Source organism: Drosophila montana, unplaced genomic scaffold, assembly GCF_035044405.1.
Source record: "Drosophila montana isolate Dmon_TW-CO22-7 unplaced genomic scaffold, ASM3504440v1 contig_3029_1, whole genome shotgun sequence".
NCBI lineage: Eukaryota > Metazoa > Arthropoda > Insecta > Diptera > Drosophilidae > Drosophila > Drosophila montana.
The window spans coordinates 13,996-38,441 of record NW_026997904.1 but is presented as its reverse complement, the minus strand read 5'-3'; the positions used below and the strand labels follow the sequence as shown (position 1 = coordinate 38,441).

The 24,446-nt window shown below is 39.5% G+C and overlaps 1 protein-coding gene and 1 long non-coding RNA gene across 2 annotated transcripts; one reads left to right on the top strand and one right to left on the bottom strand.

The window, feature by feature from the left end:
* The first annotated feature begins 1,037 nt into the window (after nt 1-1,037).
* On the top strand, nt 1,038-22,101 carry sty (sprouty). The gene is made up of 2 exons (XM_064685245.1): nt 1,038-2,442; nt 18,187-22,101. Exon 2 carries the CDS (start codon nt 18,396-18,398, stop codon nt 20,277-20,279), a length of 1,884 nt encoding a protein of 627 aa, XP_064541315.1. The 5' UTR covers nt 1,038-2,442; nt 18,187-18,395; the 3' UTR covers nt 20,280-22,101.
* A 71-nt stretch (nt 22,102-22,172) lies between these two features.
* On the bottom strand, nt 22,173-24,077 carry LOC135430542 (uncharacterized). The gene is made up of 3 exons (XR_010436642.1): nt 23,742-24,077; nt 23,124-23,662; nt 22,173-22,435 (listed from the first exon to the last, which is right to left on the bottom strand). It is a non-coding gene; the product is annotated as an uncharacterized LOC135430542 (long non-coding RNA).
* Between the last annotated feature and the right edge of the window lie 369 nt (nt 24,078-24,446).

Genomic DNA, 24,446 nt, shown 5'->3' with positions numbered 1-24,446 from the left:
TTTTTAAAAACAACAACAGCAACACAGCAAAGCCCCCAACACTCAAACAGGCACACACACACACACAAACACGCATATACGGCACGCACACCAACAAAGCTGCACAGCCCCAAAGCTTATGTTGGCGTCGGTTGCCGCTGACGGGCATCGGGCAACGAGCAGCGGGCAACGGCGGTGGCGGCAACGTCCGGTTGGTTTTTAGTACGAAAATTCGTCGCCGTTGCCGTCGCCGTCGTCGTTGCCGTCGTCGCTTATAGCATAGGCTTCGTGCGCTTTTGAGGCCTGTAGTCGCTGCATGTGGGACAAGGGCGCTAGCTGTTGGCGGGGGGCTTAAGAAAGGCCGACCATGTGTTGTCGCCTTACAATGCTGTGTAGTTCAAAATTGTTTTGTAGTCACTCGAGCAGCGTGAGTGCAGCGAATTCATTGAGTTAAAGAGCGAATTCGCTTGCGCTCTCGTTAATGATCAGCCATATACATACATACACACAGAGGCACACATACACAAATATATATGTATACATATCATATTATACCAGTCGGATTTTGCGAAACGTGTTTTGTGTAAGAGTGCATTTGCTTGAACAGCAATAAAAAGCAATCAAGTAACATAAATATGCAAGTAGATATATATAAATTGTAAAATTCCAATTACATATTGGAGTATACGTAATATCTAAATCAGCAATAACCAATAATATACACACCTTTAACAATAGTGGAATAACTAGCATTTATAATTAAGAAAACTAAACAACATTTACAAGCATTACACCGTCAATTACATATAAATATATATTTGGCAAAAAATATTGTTTCTACCCACGTATTGCTATTAGCCCTGACAAAGGCAGTGAGCGGAACTGCTTTTAGCATGCGCTCATGTCCGACTGGGTACTAGCCGCACTCACACAACTGCGCTCTCAGCGCGCTCTTTTCGCCGCACATACAATTTCAGAATGAAACGTATTCGCCGTTGAAAAAAGCAAACGGTTGCCAGTACGTCGCTTGAAACTCGGCATTCATTTCGCTTCAAAAACTTTGAGCGTGTACACAGTGCAACGTGAACGGAGCTGAGCAGAGCGGCTGCCGCGAAGAGTATCATTTTTTTAGCCTGGCATATTAAACATTCACTTAAAACAATTTAACAACAATTCAAATCGCACATAACGAACCGACGACCAGTAACCAGAGCAATAATTAAGTTCAAATTCAAATGAAATATTGTGCAAAATATAGTGAGTTTTCAAATGTTGTTTGTATTTAATAAATGATTTGCAAATGCAATCGAAAATCTATTTTGGAATTACAAATTGCTTCCAATGGAAATCATGTGCCTAAAAATGTAAATTGCGCAAAGAAAATCGACGTCTATTTAAAAGTCCAACAACAACAACAACAACAACAACGACCACGGCAAAAATATCTAGCGAAAAAAAACACAAAAAAAATTTCAATTCAAATACAAAACGTGTTAAGCGAAAAATAAAACAACAGCAAAAGCAGCAGCTACAACAACACCAACAAGCACAACAACAGCAGCAGTAACAACAACACCAACAACAACAACAACAACAGCTACAACAGCAGCAACAACAACGACACACGAAATTTGTCTATATAAAATTGCATAAAAATATTTTTTTACTGTAGTGTGTTGTCGTAGCGCACAAATACAGCTGCAAAGCGACACTCACACAGCTGCAGCCGTCGACGTGGCCCCCGTCTAAGTGTTTGTCCGTGTGAGCATGTGTGTGTGCGTGCCAGTGTACATGTGTGTGTGTGAGCCGCAGTCGCTGTCAACGTCAACGTCAACGTAAACGTCGCCGTCTCCGTCACCGTTACCGTCGTCGCTGTCGCCGTCGTCGTCGTCGCTGCTGCCGTCGCAAACGTTCATTTATTATTATTATTATATTTTTGGCACGCAAACCTGTAACAGTCGCCTGTGCTGCCAGCGTCGCCGTTTCCGTCGCAGTCGCAGTCGCTGTCAACGTCGCGTTTTGTGTTAATTAAATTTACTTTTGTGAATGAAATGCGAAAAAAAACCAGCAAAGCGAATAAAAAAATCTTTTTTAATATGTACATAAATGCTAAATAAATAACGCAAGCAGCAAAGCAAAGCTACGCCCGTCTATTTGTATATACACATACACACGCGCACACAAATATATATATAAATATATACATATAAACACACACACACACACACACACGTATGTATTATGTGCCGCGATCGCGAGTAGTCGAAATAAAGGCCACCAAATTCAAGTCAAATCCGAGTGCCCCAAACGCGCCAACTTTGGATTATACGAGCATATAAACGAGTACGCAGCATTAATTGGATATATACACATAAATATATATAGTCCGAATCAGATCGAACGGATTATACAGCCCGCAACATTTTCATATTGGATTTTAACGGATTGCTTTTGAAAATCAACGTAAGTTTCCAAACCAGCTCGAATAATATCTGGAATCTCTCAATTAATCGAATTGTTCAGCCTTCGCGACATATCTCAGATATCAGGAAATGCACAATTACCAATTTCCACGGCTGACTTGTGGCAGGGTCGTGACAAATGCAAATGTTCATTTATGTCTATAAACAAATACACACACACACACACACACACAGCTATATATGTTTTATAGCATAGTATTTTCTAGTAAACAACAACAGGAAGGATTATTTTGAGCTTTAATCAAACAAGCTAATAATTTATGTAGGAAATGTTTACACTTTCTGTGTGTGTTTTCTTTCTCGAGAGATTGTCGCAACATTTTTGCCGGAAATTCAAGTTTCGTTTTATTAATCAATATTATTTATATATGAGATAATTTTGTAGTTAATATGTGACTATAAAATGTAATTTCTTGACTATTGGGCGTGTGCTCTTCGGGTATTATTATATATATATGTATATATAATATTATATATGACTTACTGGGGGCATCTCTATAGGGTTGAGATCAAATTGGGATTGATTTAAGTATTTAATGCTTTTCAATCGGTTCTTGTTTTGTGCTTGATTTAAGTCCATTTGGTGGTATGTGCAAATAAAGTCTGAAACCAAGTCCCAAGTTCAAAGTAAATTTTGTACTTGATTTAAGTTCATGAAGTACTTAATGTTGGTCTGTAAAGGTTCAATTAAAGTTTAAAAATCTGGTCTAAATCTCCAAGACTTAAAACAATTTTCTCAATTGATTTAAGTCCATTTCTAATTCCAATTCTATAATTATTATAATTATAAGAAAAATTCAGTTAAATGAAATACATGACTAAATAAGATAATTTTTCAATAGGATTAAGAAATGAAAAGTTGGACAATTTTCGGGATATTTTTGAAAAAATCAATTTGAATTATTCTGCATTTTTTCATATTTAATACTTCTTAGAAATGTTTATAGCAAATGTAATTAGCTTTCTATATCAAACACTGTGTAACATGTTGCGTGATAAAATCGTCATATGCTCCGAAAGGGTATCAAACGAACAGAAATATGTTTAACAGACTCTGCAGTTGTTTGTTTGTCTCGTCGCGCGGCTATTTACCGATCTGCCAGGCAGATAATGCGACGGCACATAATAAAGATTAGAATTTGTGTAAAATATAATATACGAGAACTGAACGAAAACAGTTTGTTCAATAGTTGTATATAGTTCTATATGCATGTATATACATATATATATATATGTGTCTGATCGATCGGATGCGATCGGCTTTGATGCGTTTGTCTCGCGCTTCATTGTTGCCCGGCTGATAAGGCCTGCCGATTATGAACTTGCCCATTCACTAAATCTGCCAGTTGTCTAATCAGTTTCTCACTCATCGTCACTCACACCTGAGCACCCAAACACCCAAACACTCAAACAACCAAACACTCGAGCACTCTTCCAAAGTTGGCTCTAATCTAAAAGTCAACTGGGAAATCACGTGCCCCATAAACATGCCTGGCCAAAAGTAAAAAATAGAAAAGAATAGTTATATTTATATATAATATAGAAAAGAGTTCTATTTGTGGCCCGATTTCGTCATCGATAGTTCTTGTGCTGCTTCTTCTTGCGCGGCATCCGCCTCGATAAGCGCACTTTCGTGCAGCTTTTACTTTCTACTTATTTTCCGCTGACAAAGCGCTTCCAATATTATCGGCCCGCTGCGGCACTACTGAAGTGGGTGGAGAACTCTGCAACTTGGGAACGACAATTTGAAGAAAATAAAACCCACTAAAGACTCAGCTCGAAATGACCGACTGCATAATACGCTGTGGCAGCTGGAAAACAGCAGGAAAAGGGACTTTTGCATAACCCCCGATCCATTGGAAATGCTTAGAAAGAGAATATATATAGGGTGTTGTATGGTATACCATAATGTATATTAAGATCCAGAATATTATACTTCATATGCACACTTCTTGGATACATACTCTATATACACATATATACACATACTCTATGTACAGATCCAGAATATTATACTTACTATACATATACTCTAGATACAAAAGTTGATACTTCTTAGACACATATACAGATAGAATCTATATACAATATATTATACCTCTCCGATCCATCCCCGCATTTGTAGCTAAGCTCTAAGAAACCCATTAGTTAACCTTTAGCCTTGGACTTTGGTATTTATATATATTCGAATGCCATCTTTATGTCCTCCAAATTTCAACAAGATCGCACTATAAACACCCAAGTTATTAAAGAACTTATAAAGTGTTAATGGCTCTCAAACTGTTACAGCTTGTGACTTTAAAACTGTTTTAGATATTGTTATTTAGTTAAAAGTATGCGCCGGGCGTTTGGCGTGGCCAAAAAGTCTGCCCAGCTGACCAGGCTATGTACACATATATCAAATCAAGCCAATATACCCCTTGAGCTTTAAGTACAGGGTATTCAAAAAGTAAAACCTAGCCAACGGGCTGTGGCCCGTCTAAGTCGAGAGTCCAAAAATAAATAAAGAGGCGTACAAACTTTTTTTCAGCCCGATAAGTTCGTTGTGGGGCATGTTAACATTTTGTTTTGCCCCCATGTTGTTGTTGTTGTTGTTGCTGTTGTTGCTGTTGTTGTTGCTGTTGTTGTTTATATTTTGATCGATGGCCTCTGCGTTCCACATACGTTTACTTGTCGAGCGTTCTTTTTTATTTTTTTTTTTTGTTGGTTTTTTGGCTCGTGACTGTTTTTTTATTTTGGAAACGAAGTCGATTTCGATTTCGATCTGTGATATGTTTTTGTTGTCGTTCTGATAGCTGACGCTCAGCAGGCGGCAGGGGGAGGCCCCCACCCACCCCGTCGCCCTGTCACCCGCCCCCTCGCAGAGCTCTCTCTCTCTCTCTCCCTCTCTTTCTCTCTGTAATGTGCGCGCTTTTCAATGGAATTCTGATATGCCATAGTTTTTATCAAATTCGCCAGGCGCACTTGGCATTAAATTGAATTTGAATATATTCACACACACGCTCACACACACACACACACACACACACTAAGCTACAGTTATATACACCTATTTATGTCATAGCCAAAAATATGCAGAAAGCGGCGAAATTCATTCATGAACGTGTCTAAAAGCGAACGCTTCTCGCCTATATAAATAAATAAATTATATGCTTAAATTTGATTAAGCAAATAAATAACAAATAGCAGCAACAACAACAACAACACCAACAAGAACAACTAGCAGCAGGTATTCAATGTGTTAGACAAACACTTTGAGCCAAAATCTACAATGTCGTTGATGACGCAGTCGAGAAAACGTGGGAATGGCAAATAGTTGGCCGGGAAAACCGAGCCACATACGCAAATGCAGAAGGCAAAGAAAATCAACAAAATGTTCTATTACATATTACTATATGTATATGTATATGGAGAGACATTATGTATATAGAATTAATGAAATTTATATAATTAATTTAATTCAATTTATTTATACAATTAATTTAATTTATATATGATTTAAATTATATTTTTGTATGTAAATATTTGAATTTAAATTAATTTATTTATACGATTGATTTAATTTATTTATATAATTAATTTGAATTTAATTTAATTTATTTATATAAATATTTTGATTTAATTTATTTATATAATTTACTAATTTAAATTATTTGCATTTATATATGATTCATTTAATTTAATGTCATTTATTTATATACTTATTTCAATTTAAATTAATTAATTTATATAATTATCCAATTAGCTAATTATGCGGCTTACTTTAAGTCAGATTTGTTGATAGAGCAAAACTCAATATGTAACCTGCTTTAGTTAAAAGTTGTTGGTATACAAATGCTCAAAAAGTTCTCAATGCTGAACTTTGAACTTAGCTGGCACGTCCTTCATTTCTTTATTAAATACAGTCTACTTTAATATCACCTTTGCCTATTTTACGTTGGATTTATCTCTTGATGCTCGCTTTCGTTCAAACAACAATTCTTTAATTGAAAAGCAAATAACATATTTTATCTTTCGTCCTTATGGGGATTCGCTCTCTAAACCGTTTAGGCTGTGGCTCAATTAATCGCTCAGCCAGTCAGGTCAAAGTCTTATACTTGTATAGAGCTTATATATATAGATTTGTTAATATTATAAATATTGTGCATTTAAATCAAGCCTAATTAAACTAAATACAAATTACTGTAATACAAAAGCGGCAGGCAATGTTTGTGTATTTGTAATACTTATTATTTAAATACACGAAATACTCGCAGTACTATATATACAGATATACATATCTATCCATATTCATGCATATATCAATATGTAAGTGGACGGGCGAGTACTTTGCTTTGCTTTGAAGAAAAATCTCAATTTTGCGGCCGCCAGCAAAGCGAAAGCCCAAGTGAAAAGCCAAAGAAGGAACCCCAAAAAAAAAACGTATTTAAAATAAAATATAAATAAAATGCAAATAAAACAAAAGCAAAATAATAAATACATAAGAAAGGAAAAGGAAAAGCAAAAACGTCTGAAAAGATTTTATGCCGCAAGCAAACATGTGATTTTAATTATTTTTGTCGTCGCCAAATTGTTATTTTTGAAAATTATAATTTTTAAAAATAAACCCCAAGCAACAAAAGCAACAACAGCAACTGTGTAGGGCAGTGCAACGAATGACGATAATGATGCTGATGCTGATGATGATGATGCTGATGATGATGTTGATGATGATGTTGATGATGTTGATGATGCTGTTGATGAAATTAATGAGCACACTTGCTATAAAAGACATCTATCTGAACTTTTGGCGCTCGCAGAATTTACGTAGATTTGGGACTTTCTCGTGTTTGCCAAAAGATAATGAAATTCATTTTAAATAAATCTTGAGTTTGTTCGAGAATTTGTTAACATTATTTTAGAGAGTTGCAGCTCGTTTCTTTTTCATTTTCAAATATTTATTTATTTTTAATGATAGCTTTGTCTTCTCTTCCATTTGTATTTATTTAATTGTCTGCCTCGCGGTCCGGGTTTTAATTTATTTAAATCAAAAATTAAACTCATTTTGTTTGAATATGTTTCTTTTTTATTTTTCCAACAATAGTTTATAATTTAATTAATTATTTAATTTATTATCAATGTTTCCTTGCTTATCAATTTCTACACATTTCTTAAAAGAGGTTTTAGTTAAGTTTTTTTTTTAAAATATTTTATTTTAATTTTTAAAAATTGGCAGCTGTCAAATATGGTTAGATTAATGCACAGCTTGGAGCCGAAGTTATCAACGATTTGAAACTGGGCCTGCCTGGAAATACTTAGTTTCTTTTAATTTATATTTAACCAATTTCATGTTTCGTTTTGGTTTTTATTTGACTTTAAGCTCAGTTTAAAGTAAAACATATATTACAGTTCGGATTGCATCTGACCCAATCGATATGCACACATTTTATATATGTTATTATGTATTATGTTACATTATCATTATTATACAAGTTAGAATATTATTATTATTGTCAATGAACAATACAAATTTCTGTAATAGAAGCGAGCGATTGCTTTATATGTACCTGAACTATATAAGCATTACTCTATTCAAATTTTCATTATAGTTTTAGCAATTCATTATTCCAAGCTAATGCTTACGCCAATGACTAATATCTAACTGACTAATGCTAATGAGTACATTTAAAAACAAATATGTTTTGTATTACGTTTACTTTAATCCAAATTCTTAGCAATGCCATTGCCAACCCAAGTGACATAATTTATATAGTTTATATAAATTGTATTAGAGAACATTTACATGGCAGGCCATTCATTAGACCATGCCAGATGCCAGCCCCAGGCTCATTAGACCCATTTTGCTTGGCTCTCGCCTTCGTTAGTTAGTTTTTGCATGCCCCAAAGCTTAAGCGGCTCCCAGTTCGAGTTCTTTTCATAGCTGCTGCTCGGCTGGGCCACCCAAATGGCAAACGTCGAGAAGCGCATACAAAATGCTCATTAGACGCGCACATGCGATAGATAGATACACACACACACACACACACACATGTGTAGATATCTGTGTGTATATATATACACATTTATCTGCATAAACAAATCCGTTTGGCATAGCGAATGTCGTCAATGAAATCTTCGAAAAACAAAATAACAAAAATTTCGCTCAAAGATGACGTCCAAGCTGTCAGATTTGTACGCCGAGCTGTCGGGCGCCCCCTTTTTTTGATAATAGCTCTAGCCGTGTGGCTGGGCGCAATCTTTGCCACCTGTAGGTGCCACAGGCAACTCTTTATAAAACAGCCCCCATTCCCCCATTCCCCCGCTCCCACGCCCAAGACTGCGTGGGTGATCCGGCCAGCTTGAGACGAGCCCACGCGGCCTTTTGTTACTGCTGCTGCTGCTGCTGCTGCTGCTGTTAGCCCTGTTTTCAGTTTGTTATCCTGGGCAAATTGTATCTCAGAGATGCGCAGCGCGACAGACACTTTAGGCGTCACTCACCTCTTTCTTCTGGCTGCCAGATACGGATACGCACGGTGCACGAGGAGGGGTGGGCGGGGTTGGTCGGGGTGACGGGCGGCGGGCGACGGGCGACGGGGGCGTGCGGTTTTTGTTGGCCAAAATGTGGCTAAAAATAGCAAAGCGCAGACAGTCAAGTGTTGCGCGTTCTCTCTCGCACTCGCTCCCGCTCTCTCTCTCTCTCTTTCTCTTTCTTTTGCTGTCTCTGTGTGTGTGTGTGTGTGCTTGCCCTCAAATCACGCGCCTGTTTCTATGCTTTGATAAACTTTGCCCGCTCAGCTGTTTGTCTCTGTGTGCGTGTGTGTGAATGGGCTGTGCGTGTCTGTGCCTGTCTCTGTCCGTGTATGTGTGTGTGTGTGTGTGTGTACTTGAGGGCAAGTTAAGGCGGGTCAGGTTGATGTCGGGCGCTATTCATTTTTGGGTGGTTGCCTGCTCGCTCTTTGGGCTCAAAAGAAAGGTCGCTTTTGGCTCTCAATTGCCGTTGTTGTTGTTGTTGCTATTTTGGTGGCATTTGCTGCTCTTTAAGTTGGGGAAATAAATGCTGTATATAGGTAGACGCAGACGACAGACGTGCTGGCGTTCCTATCAGCACGTGTGTGTGTGTGTGAGTGTGCCTGTCTCTGTGTGTGTGTGTGTGTGTTAGTGTCATTGACGTCATCAACAGCATGTCATGAATGTCGCTTATTTTCATTTGGCGTATTTTTTTTGGCAAAGTGTCTAAGTGTGTGTGTGCTCAGCACGTTGTCAAATATGTGTGTGTATATGTGTAGGCAAGCAGCTGTCGCCTGCGCAGTCGACGTCGCTGCCGTTGCCGCTGTCGCTGCCAGCGTCGCTGCGTAGGCGTTGCGCGTGTAAGGATGTGAACGGAATTTTTGAATAGCACACGCAAAATTGAATATGGAATATTTGGATGTGTGTGTGTGTGTACGTAGGCCTCAGCTAGATGGCTCTATTAGTGCTCTGCCCTTCTTTGTTGTTGTTGCTTTCTTTTGGAGGGGTCGGGCCCGCGCAATTTGTGGGCGTTGCTGCGCCGAAGAAGAAGTAAAAATAGCCGAAAACGAGCTTGAGCATGAAATAAATTTGAAATAATATTCACAGGGCGAACTACCTGATACAAATATGCAATAAATCAAAAATTATCAAAAGAAAAAAGGGAAATCAAACACAACGTATGAATCTAAATTGGATAGATATTATTATATAAATTATTTAAGCTTTATTCAAATATAGCAAAAAGAATCGTGTGTGTTCTCTTATGAAAAACGTATTTGATTTAGTATTTTGATACTAAATGATATCCTAATATTTGATTTGGTATTTATCCTGATCGAACTTAGTTAGGCTAAGTTATTATTTGGTATTTCATTATTTAACTTCGTATTTATCCTGATTAAACTGAGTTAAGCTGCTTAGATATGATGGGAAGCTTAAAAGAATCGAAGAACTTTAGCATAAAAACGATCATTCATAAACCAAGTTTATTTTTGTAAAAGAGTTTTGTTTTTTTAAAACTATATTAACCAAACTCGGCACCTCAAATGCTCTTAACAAGTGAGAAGAATTTTATCAATTTGTCGAACTTTATTTTTATTTTTAAATATTGCATTAAATATCAATTTTACCATATATAAAAAAATTGGCATTCCAAAAGTCGTTTTGTGTTAATTCATTAAATCTTGCTTTTCCTTTATCTAAAAAGAACGACTTTCTTTTATTAACTGTCTATTAATGCACAACATATCAACATAATCAACATATTTTTAATTATAAAACTAGGCATATCTCTCAGTAACTCCTGGGAAATAACAGACGGATGCAGCCAGATCCTTTAGGATTTATGGATACACACTCATGTGTTGCACGGGGAAATTTCCCCTTTTTGTCTACAAATTTTCAATGAAATTCTTTTTTGTAAAACATCTGTTGAAGATGTCTATTTATAAGGCAAGGGCAGCAGCAGCAGCAGCAGAGGCATCGGCGGCGGCATTAATTTGTTGTTGTTGCCAGTCAAAAGGTGTGCAGCAACAACAATGAAACAGCACTTACGCACTGCAACAACAACAACAACAACAACAAGCAGCATTTGTTGCAGCTTCCTTTTTGGCTGCCACTTAACTGTAACTCACTTTAGTCATTATAACACACACACACACGGACACACACACACATTGACAGATTCTACCTGAAGACTACCTAGCATCATAGCCCATGCACCAGCTGACGCAGCTCGGATACACACCAGCTCACACACACACACACACAAACACACAGACGCACACGCATAGATACAGCTGCCTAGGAAAATTGTAAGAGCCTACGCCTCAGCGACAATCAGTGCAAGAAAATCTTGAGGTCGATCATCTGTAGTTTATGGGCTTCTTTCTTACTCACGGGCAGCAGCAGCAGCAGCAACAACAACAACAACATCAAGAAGAAGAACAACAACAACAGCATTAACAACAAATCTAACCGTCGAATCGTTTCCAGTTTTGATACCCTGCACTCGAATTGCAAGCGAGGCATATTGATTTTGAGTCGGGTCTTCAGTTGGAGACTTAATGCGCAAGCAGAGTTAGATTAATGTCTAAAGATTGATTGGCCACGCCCATTGCTGCCTTTATTTGCATTTGCCACAATCTTAGCACAAATTTAACAGCTAGTTAAAGAACAACAAATATTTGTAGCTGCTTGTTATACAGATTGTAAGCCACTGACGCACAGTTTAAGCAGGGTATTGCGCAGTCGTGCAATTGCAGCAGTCGTGTTTTTAGTTAAGCTCTTGTTGTTGCTGTTGTTGTGTTTGTTTTTGTTGTTGGCTCATTTGTTGGTGATTTGATCTTTTTGCTGTGCGTTCGTTCATCCTCAGTTCTCTCGCTCCCTCTCGCTCCCTTTCTCGCTCTCTCTTTCAGCTTCAGTCAGCCAGTTAGCTTCAATGATTACTATAAAAGTAAAGAAAAATGTACAACAACAACAAAAAAAAAGCAGCCAACATAATCATCAGCATCATTATCAAGAGCATAGACGCAGACCCGATATATATATATATATATATATGTATATATGTATATACACCATAAATATGTATGTGTGTGTATATACATGCGTGAGCAGTCAGCATGTGTGCGTGTGTCTGTTTGTATCTGGTATCTGTTGTATCTGTATCTGTGTGCCTGTGTTTGCCACATGTGCTGCTCATTTGCTTTGAAAACTATTAGCTGCCCTGTGCTGCGACTGCGACTGCTGCTGCGACTGCGACTGCTGCTGCTGCGACTGCGACTGCTGCAGCATCCACAACATATGGCCTTTTAGACTACTTGCGTCTGGTTTTTAGTTTTTACTTCTTTTAGTCTCTGGCTTGAGCTGTCTGTCACAGCCGCCAACGCGCCGCGCGTCCCGCGCTGCTTCCTGCCGCTGCTGCTGCCTCCGCTGACTCCGCAGCCCGAGCATTTAAATAGTTTAATGATCTGTGCTGCGACTGCGACTGCGACTGATGCTGCGGCTATGTTGTGCCAGCCGCTGTGCATACCGATTGATTTCCCCCGTTGCCCTTTATTATGCCCTGTAAGCCCGTTGAATATGGTTAAGAAGGGTATCTCGTTCTTGTGCTAATGCTTGTAACAGGCAGAGGCTAGCATCTGCCAGATCATAGAGCAAAAAATATGCCAGATTATGTCGAGCTAAGTTAAACTAGAATCAATCTCGAAAGCTAGAGAATTCAAAGTTGAGCTCTACATACTCCTATATGCAGGACGAACTTAGCATAAATTGTATTCTCGATATCTCTTATCTTTTGCTTAGCACTGATAAATATCGATTTCGGTTCTTAGTTTTTTAAGCATAGCTCGAGATCTATAAGCACTATATACACCAAATTTTGTATGTATGTTCTCTTATAGCACACACATATTGAAAACACTTCACTTTTTATATAACTCCCTCCCTTTCCCAGATACTTGGGAAAACTGTTGCTTGAAGCTAGCACCTTGCGCTTTGGTATGTACACACACCTGAGTGGCCTTAAGAATCCCTGAAAGTTTCATAAGTATAGTATATAAGATATCAGAGTTATGCAAGGCTTCGTAGGGATGTATATAAGAGGAAGCTGAACGGATCAGCTTGCAGCTGCATTTAAGGTATCTGCTAGTCGTTCACTCCCATCAGGCGCACTCTTGTATTTACCCTTCATTTTGCCAAGTCTTTTCCGTTACCGATTTACTGCCACGGGACTGCGCAGTTCTTTGCCTGCAGTCATTAGTGTTTCCTGTGTAGGTTTTTCATTTGTCGCCGTCGCCGCCAGCAGCTGTATCTGTATCTGCAACTGCAACTGCATTGGCTTGTGTATCTGTATCTGTAGCTGTATCTGTATCGCATGCTCGCCCTTCAGGCAGATTCGCACATATTTTTAGCAGGCGTCGCGCCAAAATGCATTCAAAACGAACACATTTCCACAGCAGCAGCAAAAAGTGCCGCACTCTCCCCGCTCTCCACCCCCCCCCCTCTCGTGCCCTAGAAGCGCCCCAGTATGATATAAGCATAAATGAACAATAATATTTTAATAATAATAATAATAATGATAAGAGCGCACGAGCCAATAATCTTAAATATGCTAGCTCTGATTTAAATTTATAATAATATAGTTGAAATACATTGTTACTATATATAAATATATATGTATCTATGTATGTCTATATATGTGTCGATTTATATAGACGGAGCCATTGCTGACTGTTTCAGAAATTATTGTAAATTTCCGCAGTTCAGCGATTTTTGCCAAATTAATTAAAATAGCAGAAATATTTAAACGCCCCGTACCACGTGATGCCCCAATACAGTGAATGCCCGCTAAACGGAACGAAACGAAATCGAATCGAACTCCAAATCTCTATAAGCCCTATCTCTCTATATATCATATCATATCATATATATAGATATATATCATTTGCAATCTCTTGGGTGGACTTTATTTGCGAAAGTTTTTGTTAGCGTGTGCCCACTGTACTGGCATTATCATCGCCTGCTTTTAAGTAAATGTAATCAAAAGAATTCAGACAACATGTGAATAGCTATTTAAGATCTTAAGCTGTTTATTTACGGAGGCTTCGCCTGCAAATTTTATTGCCACATTTAATTTGGCTAAATATGTCCATTAATTACGTGGCTTAAATGCGTTTTGTATTAACGTTTATGACTAGTTCATAAAATTGGCTTTTATCGAGGTTTTCTTGCTGTTGTTGTTTTTGTTGTTGTTTTGTTTTATTTTTATTTATATTTTTATGATAATTGGGTCATGCTGACATTTCTTAAGCGTTCAATTAATTGCATATAAATGACAGTGCGGCGCGACCACCCCACCGACCACCCCTCTCGCCCCCTGCCCCTGCCCCTCCCTCGACCATCGACCACGCTCAGCTGCAACTCCAATGTCAACGCCGCCCACGAGGCACGGCCCTCAGAAGTGGCCCCGGCTTAAAAACCAGCACAGCAAACATAACAACAATTTGAGAATAAAACAAAAAAAAAACGCAGCAGAATTATAAATAAATAAAGAATAATAATAATAAAACCTGTTTGCATTTGATTTGCCTGAGTTTATTTTTAAATAAAAACGCAGCGCATTGTTGTTGCTGTTGTTGTTGCTGTTGCTGTTGTTGCTGCAGGTTGTCTGCCTTAAATAATTCTATTTGAATTGCAACAGGCACCGACAACAACAAACCACAAACAAAAAAAGATACAATGGCCACATAAAAAAAAACCCGTCGAATCGTTTGAATGAAAGACGACAACGCTGACGCTGACGCGGACGCTGACAACGACTGCGACTGCGACGCCAGCAGCGAACGGCGAAGGCGACGACAACTTGTGACTTGTTCTGTGGCGCCCGCAACGTCAAGTTCACTTATTAATGAAAACGTTTCAAATTCAAATGGCAAATTTCGTTTTGTGCGACACTCAATGAGCAGCAGCAGCAATAACAGCAGCAGCAACAGCAGCAATAGCAGTGACAATAACAGAATTATTAATAGCAGCAGCAATAGTAGCAGAAGCAGCAGCAGCAGCAATAACAGCAATAGGAGTAGAAGCTAAAATAACAGTAGCAGCAACAGCAAAAATATCAGCAACAATAATAACAGTTGCAATAACAGCAGCAGCAATAACAGCAACTACAAGAACATAAGCAATAGCAGCAGCCAGCAACAACAATAACAGTAGCAACAACAACAACAGCAACAGCAGTTGCAGCAATAACATTAAGAGCAACAGCCGCAGCCGCAGCAGCAGCTTGAACAGAGACAGCAATGTTAAAAATATGTGTGCTATGTACTTTATAAAAAATTGGCAGCACTTTTTCAGCACTTCTGGCCAAGGTCAGAGCTTGCCAGCGCTGCGTGCTGCTTGGCGGCAAAGTTTAAAATACAACAACAACTTAAATGAACAGCAACAATTCAACAATATTCGAAAGCAATTAAAAATCAGAAAAATCTTTATAAATTACGTGCATTTTTTTTAATAAAATCTTTTTTGTTTGTGTTAATGTGTACTGTGCCAATTAATTTAAGAATGAAATCGAAAATCTTGGCGCTGCGTTGCTTTTTTTTATGCTATTGGTTTTTGGGCGTGGCCAAAGCAATAGACAAAGCAATAAATAAATAAATAAACAAATAATTATGTATTCAAATTTAGGCCAAATACGAATAATAGGAAACTTTGGAGACGGGCAGAAGTAAACGCTGGCACCTTAATCGTGTATTTATTAATTAATTTCATATTTATTCGCCTTTTAATGTCTAATGTTAATAAATTAGCCAATCATTTGCACAACAACAACAACAACAACATTTGACAATAACATAAAATCGAAAATTTTGTATTAAAAACGAAATGAAAATCAAAAGGAAAATTTCAAATCACGTTTGCCGAGCCAAAACGATTGGCAAACACACACACACACACACACACACACACGTCGAGTATTTCGCTTTTTGTTATTCCTTTTGCTTTTTTTATTTTCCTATAGTTTTTCTTATTGGCAATCAGCAGCAATGCACCGCACCGCCCCCCCCTCCCCGGTTGGCTCTTAGGCTGGCCGAAAGCCCATTCCTCATCTGTTGGCTGTTTATTTCGATTTTGTTTTTCTCAATTGTGGTCATTCTCGAAAATTGTTTTTGAGTACCGGACATGACGTCAATAAGTGGGCGTTTGTGTTAATTTTTATACCAACACACACGCACACACACACACATGTATATATTCTGTGTGCCTGTGTGTACATATAGCCATATACATACATACTTATGTAAAGGTGAATCTATAAAGATCCATTTTGCCTGCTTTCTTGTTGTTGTTGTTGTTGCTGTTCGCATTTCAGGCGAGCAGCTTTGTAAGCTGCAAAGCACTCATAATAATACTAATGCCTGACGCTTTTTATTGGCCATTAGCTATCGCACATATATATATATATATATGTATATACACATAACATATATATTTTTATATGGAGCATCTTGGGCTTTATTAATTTCCTGTATTTACCTATTTGCGACTCGTGCCACGCATTTAATAATGGCCATGTTTATATTTGGTCTTTAATCGCCTCCAAAATCGCATTAATTGGATATAGTCAAAGTACAGTGATCTCTCGCAGCAACAAACAAATAAGTAATTTCCATTTCTAGACAATTTTAATTGCTGCCTTTTCTAATTTCCGTACCAAAAAAAAAAACAACTATATTTTATTAATAATAGAAAGCAATTAAAATGGGTAAAGCGATAATGCGCCAAAAATTACTTTTATTTGCAATTTTTACGAACCGCGGGAGTGGCTATTAAAAGATAATCAAGGTTATGCGGTTCAAATGTTCAAAGGTGATTAAAAAACAAAAAAAACAAAAAAGTAAATTAAATAAATTAAATAACAAATTATAATTGGAGCCAACGCTTGGACTGCAAAGTCTTGTCTATAGAATTAAGTGAGAAGTCCGAAAGCCCAATTCGTAATTCCAGCAAAAACATAGCCAAACAAAGGCCTAGCGCAGTTCTGCGGAATTCCCATTAAACATGATTCCCTTTAATAAAACAAACAGAAACAAAAACAAAATCCAAACCCGGTCAAATTAGCAAAACTCACATTTAGGGAGCCACAAGCTTTAATCTTGAAAATATCATGTGTCCACGCGGCGAATTCAACTGAATTTTAATGTTTAGTGCCAGTTCGAGACATTTGAAAGAAGAAGAAGAAAAAAATAAAAATTAAAACAAACTCTAAATAAACAGCTCGAAAGGGGGGCAGCTGCAAAGAGTGCTCCATTACGAGCTACCCTGCAATAACAAATATTTTAATTGATTCTTCTGATTCTTAGATTCTGTGTGTTTCTGCTGGGTTTGAACCAGCGACTTCTTGCTTCTCCATTTTTAATTGTAAAACGAAGCTTATCAGCTTTTATTGAGGTTAAGATAAAAATATATAAACTAAATTGAAAAATTAAAGTTATTAACTTTAATTTATGCTGAGTTCGAACCGGCGACTTCTCGCTTCTCGGTTTTACATATTAAAATAAAATTTACCAAAATGTTATGGACGTTAAGATAACAGTTTTATATACTTTTATATTTTTTAAAATTGCTGCTGGGTTTGAACCGGCAACTTCACATTTCTTGGCTTTACATTTTATATAAACTTTATTTGCTGTTATTGATGTTAAGATAAAAAATCATGCACCTATGTATTTTCTTAAATTGCCGTTGAAGTTGAACTGGCAACTTATTGTTTCTTGGTTTTAGATATTTTTAAACTATTCCTTAGTCTTATATACTTTTGACTAGAAATAGCATACCCAATTGTTTATATGCCATGGCAACAGGGCATACAAAAAAAAGCTTTGCATTATGTTTACACAAAAGTCACGCCAAAGATTTTGACCTTTTTCTTGGACGTTGAGCTGACCAAAGTTAAGTTGTTGTTGTTGTTGTTTTTAGCTGTTTTTTGATGGCACAGCCAGCAATTAATTATAAACAAGATAAGTTGTATATTTCAACTAAATAAGCAGAGTAAAAACAAAAACAAACGAAATCGTGCCATATTGCAGGGGGCGTGGCCTTCAATTTGGAAACTTTTGAAAGAATCCAAATGAGAATATGAACGTGCCATGCGAAGGCAGCTGCAGTTGGTTGCAAGAAAAAACAATTGAAATGCATTTTATTAATATTTGTTTTCTTATTCATTGTTTTGCAGAAAGCAATCGCCGCTGTGCTTGGCAAATTGTCGGAGCAGCACGTGCGCTAGGATGAAGGCAAATCGCAACGATTTTGGGCACAGCAACTACCGAGGGAACTATTGAGGGGCCGAATCATTGGAGCGCAGCGCAACCGTTGTTGTAGACCTAGCCCCAGTGCAGTGCAGTCTGCAAGGCTGGTGTTTGGAATTGGCCTTTGAAGCACTTCATGGATCGCAGAAATGGCGGCGATCCCTTGGCGCCACCCCGGCCCCCAAAGCTGCTACCGCGCGTGCATCGACCAAGGGCGCCGGAGCCAACAGCGTTAGGTGGCGACAGCAGCAGCAGCAACAGCCACAGCAGCAGCAACAACAATCCGAGTATTAGCACAAACACTGCAACACTTGCAACAGCAACAACAACCAGCAACACCAGCAACACCAGCAACAGCAACAACAACAACAACACGATATCTATTATACCCACAACGGCGGACTTCGACGACTATCAGATACATCATCTGACATTTCTGCCGCAGCGTCCGAGCAGCCTCAGCCGCAACAGCAGCAACGCCTCCTCCTCGACGGCCACGGCGAACAGCAGCGCTGGTTCCACCTCCAGCTTTACGCGTCGCCGTCCGCCCGCACCGCTGCTGACCCCCGTCGGAGGGAGCAGCATCGGCAGCAGCAACAACAACCACTTCCTTAGTCATTTCCAAAGCGCTGAGCCCGTGTCGGCACTGTTGTCAACGGGTCAGCCGCCCGCCTCCCCCGTCACGCTGGCGCAACCGCGACCCGAATCCGAAAGGCTCACCAATGAGTATGTGGACACGCCGCTGCAGCATGCGACGCGCAGCCAGCATCCGGCCGGGCAGCAGGACAACGGCCAGACAACGACGCATCATCTCCTGCTGCTACCCCAGCGGCAGCACCAACAGCATCAGGCGCCAGGAGGAGCAACCCACACACAACATGCCCATCACATTAATCGACTGGCGGCGGTCACCACGTCAACGTCGACGTCAGCGTCAGCGTCAGCAGCGGCAGCGGCAGCGACAGCGACAGCGGCGGGTATCGATGGCACCGATGGCTTATTACATTCGCATTTGCACCACAATCCCGCGCAGCATCATCCACAGCAGCTGCAGCAGCAGCAACCGCATCAGTTAAATGGCCACACCAAAGCAACACCCGCCTCCAAGTTTGGTCCGCCGCCTCCGCCGGCGCCACGCGGCATCCTCGGACTGGGCTTTGCGGCGGCAGCCACAGCGCAGCCATTGACGCAGCCGATCACCAAGCAGCCCGCCTCCGGCAAGGAGCACATGCATGCCCTGGAGGAGCTGCTCCAGCAGCAGCATCATCAGCAGCAGCATCATCATCAGCAGGGGCTGCCGGGCGGCGGTGGCCAGCTGGGCGCGTCCATTGTGATGGGCGGAGATCCGTCGCTGCTGAATCCGATTGTCTGTCCACGGTGCGGGATGTGCCGCTGCGAGCAGTGCCAGAGCCCCCGACCGCTGCCCCAGACCTGGGTGTGCAACAAGACGTGCCTGTGCAGCGCCGAGTCCATCATCGACTATGCCTCGTGCCTGTGCTGCGCCAAGGCGCTGTTCTACCATTGCGCCCGGGACAACGACATGGACTGCGACGATGGCACCGGCACACCCTGCGTCGATAATCCCTGTTCCTGCGGCCCCTACAAGCGCACCCAGCGCTGGGGCTGGCTGGGCGCCCTCTCCATTGTGCTGCCCTGCCTCTGGTGCTATTGGCCCATGCGCGGCTGCATCAAGCTCTGCGAGAAGTGCTACGCACGGTTCGCGGGTCGCGGCTGCCGCTGCCAGGGCAACAATGCCAACAACTGCGGCTCCAGCGCCGGCGGCATCGGCTCCACCAGCAGCATGATGCCCATTGTGCCTCTCGGCGGCGGCGGCGGCGGCGGCGGCGGCATGCCAAACGTCAACGGCAACGGCAACGGCGGCTTGAATGGATCACAAAATGGCGGGCTCCAGGCGAATGGCAAGGGATTCGAGCATGGCTGCAGCGCGGCCAGCCGGATATTGCGCAAGGGCGATCTGACGCCGGAGAAGCGGCTGCTCGACTCCAGTCCGGACTACTAAACAGCGCAGAATGCGGTGGAAGGCGGAGCGCGCGTTTTGTGCGCGTTTTTTGCCGCGCGTAAAAAACGCGACACACGACGTAAGCTTAAACAAGGGCGGGACGGAGAGTGGGGAGCTTCGAAATTTATATATATATACGCCTATATATACAAATATTAAATGTATGACTTAAAGATATACACCTATATATATATATATATATATATATATACAAATATTAATTGTATGATTTGAAAGATATACAAACAAAAAAATGTTTAATGTATGTTTTAAAAAAAAAAAGGAAAAAAGAAAAGAAAAAATAAATAACCAAAGACTGCAAACAGATAATTATTAATTATTAGAAATGTTATTTAAAAAATAATGTTCGCTTAATTTAAACAAAAACTAATTCAAACAAAACTAAAAACAAAAAAAACAAACAAAAACTAAAACTAAAACGAGCGACAACGCATTCAATTAAAATGTGTTTTCAAACAATGTTTTTATTTTTTTTTGTATTCAAATATATTTTGCATTATTAATTTTTGGCGAGGTTGTTTTGTTTTTTTCGATGGTTTTGTTAAACTTTTCAAAGTCAACTTTTTCTCAATGCAAGCAAATAATTCCAATAATATTTCGAGAACACCAATGAACACAGTCTGTAAAGTAAACCCAGCCGGAAACAAGCGAGAAAGAGCAACTTTTAGATAAATATATTTATACGCGCCAAAACCTAATGAAAACATATATGCATACATATATATACACACATACATACATACATACATACATACATATATATATACATATATACCTTAACACAAGACACAGCAACAAGGCAAACATTTTTAAGATAACAGTCCATTTTGATGTTGTAGCTAATGCATAAAAAAACTATAAAGAAAGAGTATTCAAAATTATGCACATTTTATGTCTATATACGATCTATATAGTAGCAGCAAATGAAAGAAGAAGAAGAAGCAGAGCAAACGCGGTACGAATTTAACGGCTAATATTATGTATCAAAAAAAAAGAAGAAAAATTAATAAATAAAACACATTTTGGTATTTAAGTCCAGCTAAAGATCTGTCTAAATGTGCTTATGTGTGCGTATGTGTGAGTGTATGTGCATGTGTGTGTGTGTGTGTGTGTGTGTTGTGTACATATGTGGAATCTAAAGTCAGTTGGCCATAAAAAGTTTACTTTACTACAGGAAAATAAGCAAAAAAAACAACAAAAAACTGATAACATAATTTTATAAAAAATACTAAAAAAAAAAACAGATACGAAAATTAATTTCCTATTAATGTATTTTATATGAAAAATTGTAGTTTTTTTTTTTCTTTGGTAAAAAGTAATACTGAATTGTGCGCACAATTCCTCGACACATGCCTAGAAAATCAAGCAGCAAATTATTCTAAACAAAAACAAATGCAAAAAAAATTCCAAATAACAAACAAAAAACTAATTAAAATAAAAATAAAACAAAAGTCAAACAAATTCTTAAATACATCAATTTATATGCAGCAAAATACAACAAGAATTTTATATATGCAAAACTGGAGAAAATGAGAAAAATGAAGCTACATAAATCGATTAGCAGAAGCGACAAAATTTACAAAAAATTAATGTTGAAAAATAAAAAAAAAAAACACACAAAAACAATTTACCATATGTTATAAATGTATATGTTATAGTATAAGCTAATAGCTGAGTAATGCACAAAACAAACATATACTATGCTTAAAAAACCTAACTATTAAAAGAGATATAAACAAAACAGAAAAACAAACAAAAAACATAAAAAACAAACTAAATGCAAAAACAAACTCCCTAAGGATAGTGAAGAGAAGAGTAAAAGTTGAAGAAGAAGAAGAAGAAGAAGGAGAAGTGAAAAGAAAACTGGATGCAGAGAATATTTAGTAAACGATTAATATTTAAGGCACTATACATACATACAAGCTATACATATAATGAATATTTATTTTATTTGTACATTTTACTATAATTAAATAAACTGAGTAGTCGTTGGTGAATGATGCCGCGTCGGGGCTTGACGGTGTCTAGACCCCCCGACGCCGATGATGATGATGATGATGATGATGATGATGATGATGATGATGATGATGGCAGAACTTTATGTAATGTTTTTAGAATGTATGTTCCGTTAAAAACTACAAAATAAAAAAAAAATCATATAATACTAAATATTAACCGAGACTCTATTTTCATTTGCATACACACAAATATGTGCGTGTGTGTGTGTGTGTGTGTGCATGTGCGTGCGCGTGTGTGTGTGTGCGTTGAAATGAACGATGACGTGGACGACGACGACGACGACGATGCAGCCGTCGCCTAAATCGCTGCTGTCTGTCTGCCCATGTGTGTGTGTGTGTTTGTGTTTGTGTTTGTGCTTGTGCGAGTGTGTGTGTGTTGCTGTGCCAAATGGCTATGGCAAAATAAAACTAAAGCAGCTGTTTCCGGTATTTGATTGATAGTGAACTGGCAGTTTGTTTATCTCGCGCACACGGACCGACCGGAGACCCGCCTGCTGCTGCTCCAGCCGCAGCCACAGCCGCAGCCGCAGCCGCTGCCGTAGCCCCTGGCCATTTCTCTCTCACTCGATTATGCTGCACACGCATCACATGGCATGGATGGGCCAATCCAGTGGCAAACGACGCTGCTGCTGCTGCCGCCGCTTCTGCTGCTGCTGCTGTTGCTGCATTTCGCGGATGCTATTTGGGGCCGCTGTTCGTCGGCGCACTTATTTTTAAATTACTGAAAATGTTGCAAGCGCACACAAACATAAATACACACGCACACACATTCAATTTAAATTTAACTGCAAAATATTTCACTCACACTGGAAGGGAGGCAGCATACAATACAATAACAACAGCAGCAATAACAACAACAGCAATTTCTTGCCTTGCGCTTTGTGCACTCTCCCACTCACTCTCCCACTCACTCTCCCATTCGCTCTCTCTCTCTCTCTCTCTTAGAACAGCTGTTTGCCTTGCAAGCTGAGCTTAGGCCTAGGCACGACACGTGCAAATTGTATGACTGCGGAGCAAAGAGTTTGTGTCTATTAGTTATTTGCATTTGCTGCTGCTGTTGTTGTCGTTGTTGTTGCTGTTTCTGTTCTTGTTGTTAATTAATGCAAAGTGCAGTAACCGTTTTGCATAATTGACTGGCAAGCGACTACGGCTGCGACCCTCGTTGTGGGCACATTATTCAATCATAATTCGCGCGGTCAGTCAAACCAACCCAACGCAAATTTCAAACGCTCTTCACTTGAGCGAGTGTCTGTGTGTGTGTGTGCGAGTGTGTGTGTGTGTGTGTTAGTATGCGTGCATGTTTGTCGCCGCTGATAGCCCCACAGTTCGCCGGGTCACCTTTGCCTATGCAAAAAAATAAGCAGAAAAAAAAAACAACAACTAAATTTAACTGTAATCAGCGACTTTGCGGCACACTACACACCCAACAAACAAACTGAGATGGCGAACGGGTCTGATAAGCGCACGAGACCTGCCAATTCGCTTTAAACTGGTCTTTGCCTCATCGCTGTCCTCGCCTCTTCCTCTGGCTCTGCCTCTGCCGCAGCCGCTGTCTCTGCCACTGTCGCTGTCTCCTATCGCTGTCGCTGTCGCTGATTGACACAGTTTGGGTCGCTTTCTTATATTGATGAATGGAAACCGAACTGAAACGTTGGCACAGCATTTTTTTTATTGAAGTGTGCTATATTTAACGAAGCGAGTAGATGGCATGCAAGTATTGCCATTTGAGTAACTGTATTGGCTCGCCTGCTGCTCTCTCAATAACCAAGCACACACACACACACACACACACACACGCACGCACTGACAGCTCTAATGAATGAAGTTGATAAGAGACGCACAAAGTGAGCTGCTGCAACGGTTGCCAAGTGCCTTCCCATGGTAAATGGATTGAACGGGCCAGTTCGAATAACTGCAAATGCGCCTCTTTATTTGCCTGTGTGTGTGTGTGCTTGTGTGTGTAAATTGAGAGCTTTTGAAATTCGGCACCCAAAAGCTGAGATACTAACCGTAAATAATGCCCAATTGCAGCAGTAAACACAGATAAGTTCAGCTGCAGATTCATGAATATAAATATAAACAATTGGAATATTTAGAAAATAAATAAATGTCAAGTATTTCTCAACAA